The 12,118-nt window shown below is 61.3% G+C and overlaps 1 protein-coding gene across 3 annotated transcripts in view; it reads right to left on the reverse strand.

Annotated features, from left to right (window-relative positions):
• Positions 1-12,118, reverse strand: part of SNPH (syntaphilin) — a 39,209-nt gene that overhangs the window by 5,564 nt on the left and 21,527 nt on the right. Inside the window, exons 3-6 of one of the 3 annotated variants that reach the window (XM_028525032.2) lie at positions 7,442-7,469; positions 6,070-6,663; positions 5,232-5,339; positions 2,451-2,600 (exon numbers count right to left, since the gene is read on the reverse strand). In XM_028525032.2, the coding sequence (XP_028380833.1) occupies positions 2,451-2,600; positions 5,232-5,339; positions 6,070-6,251 (440 nt within the window). In that variant the 5' untranslated portion in view covers positions 6,252-6,663; positions 7,442-7,469. The remainder of the gene's footprint in view (positions 1-2,450; positions 2,601-5,231; positions 5,340-6,069; positions 6,664-7,441; positions 7,470-12,118) is intronic. The other 2 variants (XM_028525035.2, XM_036009658.1) reach the window with 2 other exon arrangements.

The raw sequence follows: 12,118 nt of genomic DNA on the forward strand, positions 1-12,118 counted from the left end.
TGATCCAGGTAGGCATTTACTTCTTTTTTATATCCACTGTAAAGAGGAAGGCAAAACAAACAAACAAACAAACAAGCAAACAAAAACCCAAGAAAACAAAACAGCGTGAGACAGGCACATGGCTGCTCCCGAGAGGAGAGGCCGTGCCCAGCAAAGCGGACAGTCAGCAGACTCCTCCTGTCTGCTGGCCTCGCAGGCCTTTCAAATCCCCGAGTCACGGATGATTTGGGGGCGTGGGGCACAGGGCATGGGGGCGAGTTAGGCAAGGACGCCATCAAGTCCACAGGTAAAGCCAGGCGGCTGAAGGCAGTGAGAAGGGAGTGGGACTGGAATCCCCGCCCTGGGCGGCCCCCTCGGCACACCTCTCGGTGAGACAGCGCATGCAGCCGCTCCTGCACGCCCTCACCGTGCCCGTGAAACCCTCCAAAGGCCCAATGCCCCTGTGGGGTCAGGGGACCCCGTTGGAGAAGTGGTCCTGACCGAGCACCGTGTATTTCCAGCGTGAGATCGGGAATTCAGCTCGGGACGGGCCCAGGAACCTCATGCTGCAGCCTGCAGAAGGGCTGGGCGGCAGAGTTGCAGCAGCCACCAAGGTCATCAACCACACCACCTGGATGTGGACAGACCACTCACAGGACACAACTCAGTGACGGCAGCGAGGGCCGCTCAGGGCGGCAACAGCAGCCATGCCAACAGGTGTACGGGCACTTGCCCTTCCCTCCTTCCGTCTCAGGGTGAGGCTCTCTCCAGGCTGACCCTCCTCCCTGACCCCGAGCCTGGGGAGGACGAGTGAGACTGGACGAAGGGACTGTGCACGCTCAGCTCTGCAGGCCCTGCCCCCTCTCCTTGGAGCCGGCAGGACCCCTGGGAGCTGTGGCCTCCCAGCCTTGCCTAGGGTGTTACTTCTGAACTGCGTCCTGAAGGATAAGTTGGCCAAGGGAGCAAGAAAGGCCACTGCAGGAAGTGGGGACACAGCCCCCAAAAGCACAGAGTGGAAAGAGTGAGAAGGTAGGTGCCATTGGGACGGCCGGCTCCAAAGTGAGTACGTGGAGGGAGTGCATGGAGTGTGACCGTAAAGCAGGTGAGGGCCCGCTGCAGTTCCTGCCAGGGCGGCGGGCAGGAGGTGGCCGGGGATGGAGGAGCAGGCCTGTCATCACGAGGCATCCTGCCTAACCACGCAGCAGGTGGCCTGGAAGGAATGCTGTGAGATGGGCCGTGTCCTTCCTGAGGACAGTAGTGCATGCAGACAGCCGAGCAGACCCGGGGCACCACCGACAGGCTGGGGAAATAAAAACAGCAGTCCCGGCTCTGCAGACAGGGAGGCCCAGAGAAGGCCACCTGTAATTCCCATGGTCAAACTGCGGCAAACCCAAACTGGACGGGATGTGCTCCGGTCAAGGAAGATGCGGCCGTGCACACTGGATGCCTCCGTCCATCTGCAGTGTCCAGAACAGACAGATCTGTGGGGACAGCGAGACTCGAGGCTGCCAGGGACTGGGGCGACCACAGAGGAGGGGCATGGTTGCCACTGGGAGTGGGGTTTCTTTTTGGGGTGATAAAGTGTTCTGGAATCAGATACGGGTGATGGTTGCAGAATTCTGCAAACACAGTAAAAATAATCGCATGGTGTGGGATGCGAATTACATTTCCATAGAGTCGTACAGAAAGAAGGAAAGATCTTGGAGGATGCGGTCGGGGTGCCCTGCCCTGCCCTGCCCTGCGGTGCCTCGCGTGACGCCCTGGCCAGCTCGCTCTCAGCTGCACGTTAGAATCAGCACAGTCTGGAGAAGAGGGTCAAGGTGACGAGGAAATCAGGGGGCAGCTCGGGAGCTTCCATCGTGAAGACGGAGCCACCAGCCCAGAAGGGAGAGGCTGGGAGGGGAAGCCTTGGCCCTCAGGTCTGGAGAACAAACTCAGGTGGGCTTGAGGGGGGTCCTGGGAGACCCCTGGGCCGGGTGGGAGCTCAGCACAGAGTTTCTCCTGACTGTGAACCATCTATACGCAGATGAGGAGGAAGGCTTCTGGGGCCCGATCAGATGGGTCCAGAGTCCCCTGGTGACCGGCAGGGCCAATGGGTTGTGTCTCCCCCAGAGAGAAGGGAAGCCAGGAAGACAACCCTGTGCCCCACCCCCCACATGGGGAGGAGCCAAGGAGAAGAAGGGGCCAAAACGGGCTGCCAGGCCAAGGCCGGGACAGGCCTGGGGGAAGTCTGACAAGCCTGCACAGGGGGCACCGCTCCCGCCCTGGCCCCAAGGGGCTACCTAGTCAAGGAGAGCAGCTTCGGGGAGCATGGGGACAGGCAGGTGCTATGGATGTGGGCTCCAGCCGGGCTCTGCTGGGAAACGAGCCCCAGCCTCCCCTGCCCCCTAGAGGCACCCCAGGGCCCCGGCCCTTCGGAGAGTAGAGCGTGCCCCCAGGGCTGCCGAGGGCTGGCCCTGGCCGCTGCTCACCGGTCCTGGAGCCGGTCCTGTGTGTCCTTCAGCCTGGCCTTCAGGTGCCGGATGCACACCTCCTTCTGCTGCAGGGGGGTCAGGTACTGCTCGGGGGTGGGTGGCTTGATGCCATGGTTGTCGCTGCACAGCGTGTACTTCAAGGAGCGCCTGCAAGGGGGCGCTTGTCACCAGGAGGGACAGAGGGAAGGAGAGCAGCAGGAGGCCAGCCTCGCCACCCTGGCCCCCCACCCCCACCAGAGGGTTCCAGGTCGGCCTCCCCAACCAGGCCCGTGGGCACTGGACAACACCCGGCCCTTTTCTGGAAGGTGGGCTTTATCGAAGTTCTTCCGAGTGCAGACCTCGGCGTCAGCAGGGAGCCTCGGCTCCTCTCCCTAGGGTGGGGAGGCGTGCTGGAGAACACAGGCTCAAGCCTGGTACCACCTCCATTCGTCCAGTCCCCCAGCCCGGAGAACGGGTTTGGGGCTGGAGGCCGGGCTGGGACGGACCCTCCCTCCTCATCTGCACACACACATTCACTCTGGGTACATGGATTGCCAGTCTGTTTGCACCTGCACACCCACGTACGTGACTATACACCTGTGCGTGCCTGCGCATCCCACCGTCTCTCTGCCACCTCCAGGAACTAGCACATGTGCACACCTATACAAGTGCATGTGCCCCTCTGTGAACACACATGTGAACACACGTGTGGACACTGCTGGCTCTGGGCACTGACACGCTGCACCCTGAGCCTGAGGGGGCAGCACTGCTCCGGAGGCCCTGTGCTCTGCAGCTCAAGGTGGCATAGACACGCGCACGCACAGGTGAGCACACCGTTACCACCAGTGCGGCGGAGGAGGGAGGCCAAGGCTTGCACCCACGGAAGGAGGGCGCTCCAACTCTGCCAGCAGACCACAGCCCGGCCTCCTTGGCTCCCCACCTGCCGGCTGTTCTGTCCACAGAGGAACCCCCTTGCATCTTGGCCTCAGAGCTCGGACGTGTTCTCACACAGCTTGGCAGGAGACTCGCTGCCACCCAGCTCTGCTCCTTCAGGGGACGGGCACTCCCGGGTGCAGGGAGGGGCAATGACATAGCATGGGCCTGGAAAAGGCAGGCCCCGGGGAAGGCCATCGGCTGCAGCTGGAGGCAGTTTTAAAAGTCTGGTAGAGGCTGCCTGACGTTCACTGAGGAAAACATACTCGTTCACTGTGAACTGTTGAAGAGAAAGTGGCGAGAGAGGTGGGGAGAGAGAAACGATCTTCTTCTTTGCACTCAACGAGTGGTCCCCATGTTTACCTCTGGCCAAATCACACATGCCCGTTTTCTGGATGGCCAAGGGCAGAGGGATGGCGTGGGCTGGGAGCTCAGGGGGTACCCCTCCGGGGGCTCTAAGAACCCTCTCTCCAAAAGAGAAGCCAGCCAGCAAGCGCCTTGGACCCTGGAGGGCCCGGAGTCCCATGTGCCGGTCCTGTGCGTGCCCTCAGGCCCTGCAAGGGCTTCAGCTGGAGGGGCACAGCCCTGTGGTGAGAGAGAGGGGTCTTCTCCCCACACCCGGGGTTCAGGGGCCAGGATTAGTTCAGTGAGTAAGTGAAGAGACTCGGAGAGGAAATAACTGTTTTTAACTTTTTCACTTACTCTCATGAGTATTTTCCCCCAACATAACATTTAACACTCATACATTTTTAGTCACTAGCTCTATCTTTGTGGGAAAAATTTATATATAGATAAGAAGAACAATTAACTACAATTCCTGTCTCTCAGCAACTCACGACTTGGAATGCCTGGCCCCCTGCTCCCCTGGCAGCGGTGGCTCTCGCCGGGGGCGAGAAGACCCTTCCGCCGAGGCACTGCCAGCCCCGGGGCAGGGACTGTCCCCAGGGGCTGCAGTTACAACCTGCACCACAAAAACCTGCCCCTGAAACCCAAGTGTTGAAGTTGCCAATCGTGCACTTTTTAAAACGTGAGTGTACACACCCATCTTCCTCACGCCCCGGGTGTTGGAGCGCAGTGGCAGGTAGTGCTGGGGGTCGGGCATGCATGCGTGTGTCACCCATCCTGCGTGTGTCACCCACCAGTTGTGCCACGATGGAAAACCCTGAGAACTGTCACCTCAGCATGAGCTGGGCATTGCTTCACACGAACGACTCCCTCTCCACCAGAATGGGCACGATGAGCCTTCCCAGGGGTGCTCTGGCCCCGGGGGAGCTGCAGGCCACGTAGGACCAGAGTCCTCATGATGGCAGGTACCAGCTACGGGCCACCGGGAGACGGCAACCCACTGAAGCCTCCGGGCAGTCAGCTCCATTTCACACGCCACGGAATGGAGGTGGGAGGTGACCAAATCCCAAACCCGTGTTCTCGTGCCTCCGCCAGCATTTCAGAGCAGGGGGAACAGGACTCTTCCATTGTTATGGCTCTAACTGCCTGGCCTTCGAGGCCCCGCTGCCCTCCCCCTGACTCCCCAACCCCGTCCTGATTTCCGAGTCTCTGTGTGCCTTTCCCGGCAGCACAGCGTGGCCTTGGTCACACGCTTTGCTTTCCAGACCCACTCCACCTCTCTCGCCCGCAGAGTGGCCCCCGGGGAAAGAAAGAGGACAGAAGCTGCCTCCCCACCCCCCCACCTCAGAGCAGGGAGAACACTAGCTCTCCCTCCTACCTGGTCCCGCCACCTGTCGGCCACGTCACCCAGTTCCAGCCAGCGAGGTGCACACAGAACTCGCTGGGGAAGGCGTCCCTTGTCAGAAAACAGGACCCCTGGGGGCGGGCTGGGCTAGGCCAGGCCCCGGGGCAGGCAGTTACCTGGGGGTGGGGCTGCTGTCACTGCCCTTGCAGGAGCCGGAGTTGCTGCTGCTGCTGAGAGAAGAGGTGCCGTAGGCATCCCGCACGCTCACGGGGGGAGAGGTGCGCCTGGAGGCGGGAAGAAGAGGCAGGTGCTCGTTCTGGCCGGCGGGCAGCTGCGGACAGTGGGCGAACACTGCCAGGCCGCTGCGGCCCAAAGGGCCCCGACTGCGGGGTCGCCGCCGAGAGAGAAGCAGAGGGGAAACGGGACGCACAGACAGGGGCCACAGAACAGACAGTGCACATCAAGAGGGAAAATCAGAAGGAGGCCGGTCCTCCTGGCTCCCCAAGACAAGAACAGAGGTTGGGCGGGGCGGAGGCCAAGGCTGGGGCCCCATCTGCCGTTAAAGGGGCCTCAACTTCCAGGGTCCTCGGAGCCCAGGGAGGAGGCCCCTGCAGGGGCTGAGTCCCAGGGGGAGAAGAAGGGGGCGGGCAGGAGTAGCGACAGGAGGAGCAGCACACGGGGGCGGAAATGAAGGGCAGCCTGGCGAGCCGAGTGGAGGACTGCATGACCCTCCCCCCCCAACAATGGTGACGGTCACGCAACACTGATGTCAGCAGGAACCCAACGGTTCACGTCCTCAGAGAACTTTATATCCACTCTGTCATTTGAGCCCTCACACAGCTCCAGGAGGAGGTGAGCATGAGCAAGCCCATTCTAAAGGCAGGAAGACTAGGGAAACGACTTGTCCGAAGACACACTGCAAGTCGGTGGCGGAGTGGGCGCCGCCCCTCCCTCCCCGCCCCCCTCCTCTGCGGCCAGGGTTCGGGGGCGGGGGTGGGGGAGGGGGGGACTCACCTGCGGGATCCGGCAGAGGCCCGTCTGCTGCCCGACAGGGACATGGCCATGAGGCTGCGGGTCCGGGTGAGGGGCGGGATGGGCGGTGTCCCGGGGGCTGAGGAGAGAGGGCGCGTTGGGGGTGCCGCGGGGAGGGCCGGGCCGGGCCACGTCATCCTCTCGCTGGGGCCGCTGCCCGGCATGGCGTCTCCTCTCGCCCTTGGGCAGGACACCCGGGCTCCGGCCGCAGCTGGCTCCTGCCGCCCGACTTAGAATTGTCAGCGGAGCCCTGGGCAGCCAGAAATCACCAGTCCAACCCCGTGTGCTCCAGACGAGTGGCCGGGCCCCACAGAGAGCGGAAGCCTTGCCCAAGGTCACACGGGCGTCAGGGCAGGGCCTCCGACTACGGCACAGCGCTGAGTCCTCTACGCTACGGGCCGGGCCCCCGGGCCCCTGACACTCGGACCCCACCCCTGCGCTGGTCAATCCTCCCTCCTCGGTGGGGGCAGCAGGCCGGAGGACTCCTGGAGCAGAACCAGGAACCCCAAATATGCTGGGCTAGTCTTGACGTCACCTTCCCAGAGTGCCCGTTGGCACGTGGCTCGGGCTTCCCGTCTACAGGGGAGACAAGACAGACCGACATACCAGCACACGTGTAGAAAGACACATGGATACACACAGTCACGAAAAGGCGCCATGGCCCTGCCATTCCCAGGCGTGCTGCACAGGTCTCAGGGGACATGCTCAGGGGACCTATGCATGCGGCAGGACATGCAGCCGGGCCCTCCCGCTCACGCACTGCACACACGCAGGCCTGCACCCATCTGTGCGAAAGCGCATGCTGACTGTGGCATGCACCAGGCACTGGGAACAGGCTCAGAGCAGATGAGGGCTAGGTGGGTGGGGTCAGGAGCCCTCCCACGGGGTGTCTCGGTGGGCTGGGCCCAGTGGGAAGGGACTGTGTCTGCACAGACCCATCCTTGGCCCTCTTGACAAGCGGGTAGGGAGACTCAGGCCCTCTGGCTCCTGCCAAGGAGTCACTAGGCTCCTTTCTTGGGCAGGGGCTTGGGCTCCAAGGGCAGCCCTACAGGAGTTTAAGGAGGGGGACGCCCCCTGCTGGGCAGGTGGCAGTGTCTGCGGGGAGTAGGCTGCACGGCCTCCTGGAGTCCGAGGTGGGGGGGCCTGGGCTCTCTACAGCCCACATGCTAGTCCTGGGCCAGCTCCAGAGACCCCCGTCCTCTTCTTCCATGTCAGAGCAGGGACTACGGACGGTAGCCCGGGTTACAGGAGACTCGGCTGAGGACACAGCACTTCACACCTTCCCCCATGCTGGGAAACAAGCGTCCACCAAGCCCCGCTGGCCATCAGGCCCCAGGCCAAGCACGTTACGTACATCACGCCATGGACTCCTCTCAACAACCCTATGAGGAAGTGCTGTGGTTAGTCCCTTACAGATGAGTCCAAGACCCAAGGGACTTGCCCAAGTCACACCCTCTTGGTGGTGGGGGGCCGGATCTCAAACCCTGGAGTCCCCGGGCCCAGGGCACCGCCCCTTCCCACGTCAGGGCCTCCTGGGGTGGGGGGCCTGGTCATCCTGGCCAGTGGTGGGCAGCCTCCTGAGCAGACAAAGGCACTACTCAGGTGGCCCGTTTCCTGGCCGTGACACAGAGGCAGCCTGTTCCCCGGAGGGCCTAGACACAGCCAGTATTGTCTGCGCAGAGGTGTCGGATGCTGGCGCAGGAGCCTCCGACACTGTGCCCGTCACCTGAGCCGCCTGCCCCTGCTTGGCGACACAGCCCACCCATCACGCCCCAATCGCTCAAGCAGGGCCTCTGGGAACCGTAGGGCTGGCTCTTAGAGGAGGAGCCACAGGACAGGGCCTGGGGCGACAACGGTGACCCCACACTTGTCAGGAAGGCTGCCCTGGGCTGAGTGCCGCCTGCCCCTGAGCACACGAACTAAAACCCTTTGTGGCCAGGTGACCCCTCGCCTACTTCTTCAAAGGTCACTCCTTCAAGGCAGTCAGGATTTGTTATCACATTTCAGCCAAGGTCACACGGCTGTGGGTCCGACAGACCCCGGTTTCTAGCCCAACCCAGCCTGGATTCGCTGGCACCTTCCCAGCTTCACGCTCTCCCTCTGGCTTTCGGGAGGATGCAAAGCGGAGACTGTGCCTTCAGGAGGACGTCCCAGCAGAGGCAGGGCTCGGGTCTGAGGATGAGCCTCGCACTTCCGGGCCAGCTCGGATGAGGGCTGCCGAGTGGCTCAGCCTGGAAAGGCCAGGTGGGGTTCTAGGCCTGGGCAGGCAAGACGCCTGGAGTGCCTTGGAGCTGCGTGTGGCCGTGGCACAATGAGGGCTTTGTCCGGCTGCCTGTCTCTGCTCCTACCTTGCTCGGCAACCCTACGCCTCCTCCTCTTGAGCTCCGTCTTCCTTCCTTTCTGGCCGGGGGTGGGGAAGGGACTGCGTTCGTATCTGGATGGAGCCAACAGTCTCCTGGGAGGCCAGAGCCAGCCATTCATCCAGGACGGAGGTGGAAGTGGCATTTCCCCTGCAGGGATCAGACCTCGTAGGCAGGGGTCCCTCGTGGGAGGGCAGAAGTCACCAGGCCCACAGGGAGCCACCCCTGTAGGATCCAGCTCAGAAGTCTCAGTGTGGGGCCTGTGCGCTCTCAGTTCCTCCCTCCCCTGTAGGCCCCAGAGAGGAGGCAGGTTGCTATGGCATTTGTCACCGTGCTGCCTGCTCAGCCTGGAGTCCCACAGGCCAGTCCCCAGGTGGCCAGAGGCTGCCACTTGGAACAGAGGGTGGAAAGCAAACCCTGAGCCGTGAGGAGCTGGGCGCAGAGTCTCCCGTCACCTCAACCGCAGAGCCAGGCCAGGCCAGCCCTTCGCACTCCGGCTCCCCCCATCTCCCCACGGCCGCCTGCTACGTCACCCCTCTGATCAGTCCCCCACACACCCAGCAAGTCCTGAGGACCTACAACAGGGGCGCCGGGGACACCACAGGATCCAGGAAACCGAGAAGGGAAGACGTGGAAATAGAGCTGACAGATGTGGGCTCCAATCCGGCTCCGCTGCCTTCTGGCTGCACGGCTTGGGCAGATCACGCCGCCTGTCTGAGCATGAGCTTCCTCATGTGTGTGTGGGGCCACGCCAGAGTGCGCCTCATGTGTCACCATGAGGACAACACGGGATAACGCACGTGTGGGGCTCAGTGCCCGCCGCACCACCACCGCCTCTCAGAAACGGCAACGACTGGTGTTCTGGAAGTGCATCGCTGCCACGCAGTGTGAACTTCAAAACAGAAACTCATTCAAGGCATGAGGGTAGCCTCAGGAAGGTCAGGGAAAGCTTCTTCTAACAGAAATGTACGCTGGGTCTTGAAGGGTGAATAGGAGCTCACCAGGCAGAGAGAGTGAGTGGGAAGAAGGAAGCCTGGGCCAAGACTGGGACCCTGCAGCAGAGCTAGCGGCTCAGGCCACCGGGACGCCTGCTGAGGGCAGAGTCACAGTGTGGGGTGAGGCTGCTGATGGCGAGGCCCAACCCCACAGAGCTACCTAGCCAGGACCTCGTCCTGGGAGCCACAGTAGGGCATGGAGGGACCTTAAAAGATGGAGGAACACAATGGGATCTGCATTTGAGAAAGCCCCTGGGTCGGGGGCCTTTGTGGAGCAGGGCTGGGAAGGGACGAAGCAGAAGCAGGGAGCGGAGTCAGGGGGTCATCAGAAACTCCGGGGTGAGGAAGCAGAAGGGCCGGGACCAGGGCAGCGGCGGGAGCGGTGGAGAAGGGGGCCTGGGACGTCCTCCAAGTTCACCGGAGGCCCCCGATTGAGTGAGATCAGGGTAAACTCTTGATCCTGGCGCCAGGGCCCTCTCCTCTGTGCCCTTTCCATCCCACTCTCACTGCCCGCTGACCCCCAGGGAGCCCTGTTATTCGAGATTTGCGCCCACATCTCTGCGTGGGCATCTGCCCACCCTGAGGCCTGCGGCACCGTCCCTGCCCTGTCCCCAGGCGTGCACCACATGCTGGGACCTCTCCCGGGCTCCCGGTCTGGGCCCCTCAGCACACCACGCTCAGTCGGAACACCTCCCTCTGGGGGATTTCATAATAAAAAGCACAGCAGACACACAGCTGCAAGCAACACAGCGGTTCAAATGGGCACGTCTGAAAGTCAACGGGTGGGATCAGATGGTCTTGAAGACGTTTCTGGATCCAACGCGCTGATCCCAGAGTGACAGGATGCTAGGGCAACGAATGAAGGGGTGGACCTCCAGGGGACGCTTTCTTCCCCTTCGACGACGAGGACCCCTGGGTTTCCGGTTCCACGGCCGCAGACCTGGGAAGCTGCATTCTTCAAAGACACACGATGGCATTTTATGGAATCAGCAAGTCACGGGGGAGAAACTGGGTCCTTGAGTTAATCTAATATTCTAGCTAAGTGAAAGTCCCTGCATATACTATAAATTATCTTTTTTTCAAAGCATCAGCCATCGACAGAAGAAAGCTATCCTAGAATCTGGCGCAGGGAACGAACAATCGCACCTGAGGACTCAAGCCTCCGTGGCTGTGGAAAGCAGAGCATCACAACCGACAGAACAGGACCTGGGGGGCAGGGATGGGGGGAGGTCCTCTCGCTGCCAAGGCAACAGGAATGCAGAACATCCCACCCATCCAACAGCGGAGTGCCTGGACTGACACTGGCGGGTGCTCCTAGAATGCTAATGCAGAGAGAAGTGGGAGATGAAGGACGGCCCGGGAGTGTCCTGGCTGCCTCACTCTGGCCCTCACAGGACTAGTGCTGGGGCGGTTACTCAGGGCTGAGCTCAGTAAATTTTCCGCTCGCTTCGTGGCCCCATCAGCCACCACGTTCCTGCTCGTTGTCAGCGAGACCCGGGACCGTTCTTCCTGACCTTGGGAAGGGAGGCAGGGGATGCATTTCTCCAGCTTGCCTCCTGTCTCCTGCCTGAGCTGCCCCTGGAGCTGGAACCACAGATGGGAGCCACTGGACCCCTCCTCCTCACCGTGGCAACCCTGTACAATGGCAGGGCAGGCCCGCCGCGGGGCCAAGGCTGTCTGGCTTCCCCAGCAACCAGGCTGAGACTGGCAGTCAGATTGGGATTCCAGGGCTTGGAGGCCACAGAGCCCCGTGGTCTGGACGCCCCCAGAGAACAAGCATCTGGGGCTGCTGAGGGGTGAGCCCCGGCCTCCTCCCCAGCGCACCCAAGGAGGCCCCTCTTGCACGTGGTCCACCCATGGACTGTCTGAAGGAAGACCACTTTTTACAAAGGTTTCGTGGGCTAAAAATATACATAATATGTTATTTCCCACAATGAGATACTACCTCACGTCCACTAGGATGGCCGTAATAAAAAAGACGGGCAAGTCTCGGTGAGAATTCCGAGAAATGGGAGCCCTCGTGCAGTCGTTGCTGGTGGGAGGTAAAGTGGTGCGGCTGCTCTGGGAAACAGTCTGCGGTTCCTCAGGAGGCAAACACAGAGTTGCCACGCGACCCAGCAGCCCCACCAGGGGGTGCGCGCCCCAGAGAACAGAGGTGAGGTGTTCCCACAGAAACCTGCCCAGGAACGCTCATCGAGGCACGACTCACAGCAGCCGGAAGGAGGGCACCCACCGACGGACGACGGGGGAGCAGATGCCATGCGTGCACAGGACGGAACATTGTCCAGTCAGGAAAACTAGTGAGACCCTGATGCATTCTGTCACACGCACGAACCCTGGCTCAACCTCAGGCTAAATGAAAGAAGCCGAACCAAAGACCACATGTTGTACGATTCCAGGTACAGGAAACACCCAGCACAGTGAGTCCAGAGAGAGAGAGAGAGAGAGGGAGAGAGAGTGCAGAGTAGTGGCTGCCCGGGGCCGGGGGAAGGAGAAACAGAAAATGAGTCAATTGGTATGAAGTTTCTTTTTGGACTGATAAAGATGTTTTGAAATTAGATAGTGGTGATAGATACACAACTTAGGGGATCCACTAAAAACCCTTGCCTTGTATATTTTAAAAAGGTGAATTTTATGGCATGTGGATGGTATCTCAATAACAACAAATTAAAACAT

This window comes from Phyllostomus discolor, chromosome 9, assembly GCF_004126475.2.
Source record: "Phyllostomus discolor isolate MPI-MPIP mPhyDis1 chromosome 9, mPhyDis1.pri.v3, whole genome shotgun sequence".
Lineage (NCBI taxonomy): Eukaryota > Metazoa > Chordata > Mammalia > Chiroptera > Phyllostomidae > Phyllostomus > Phyllostomus discolor.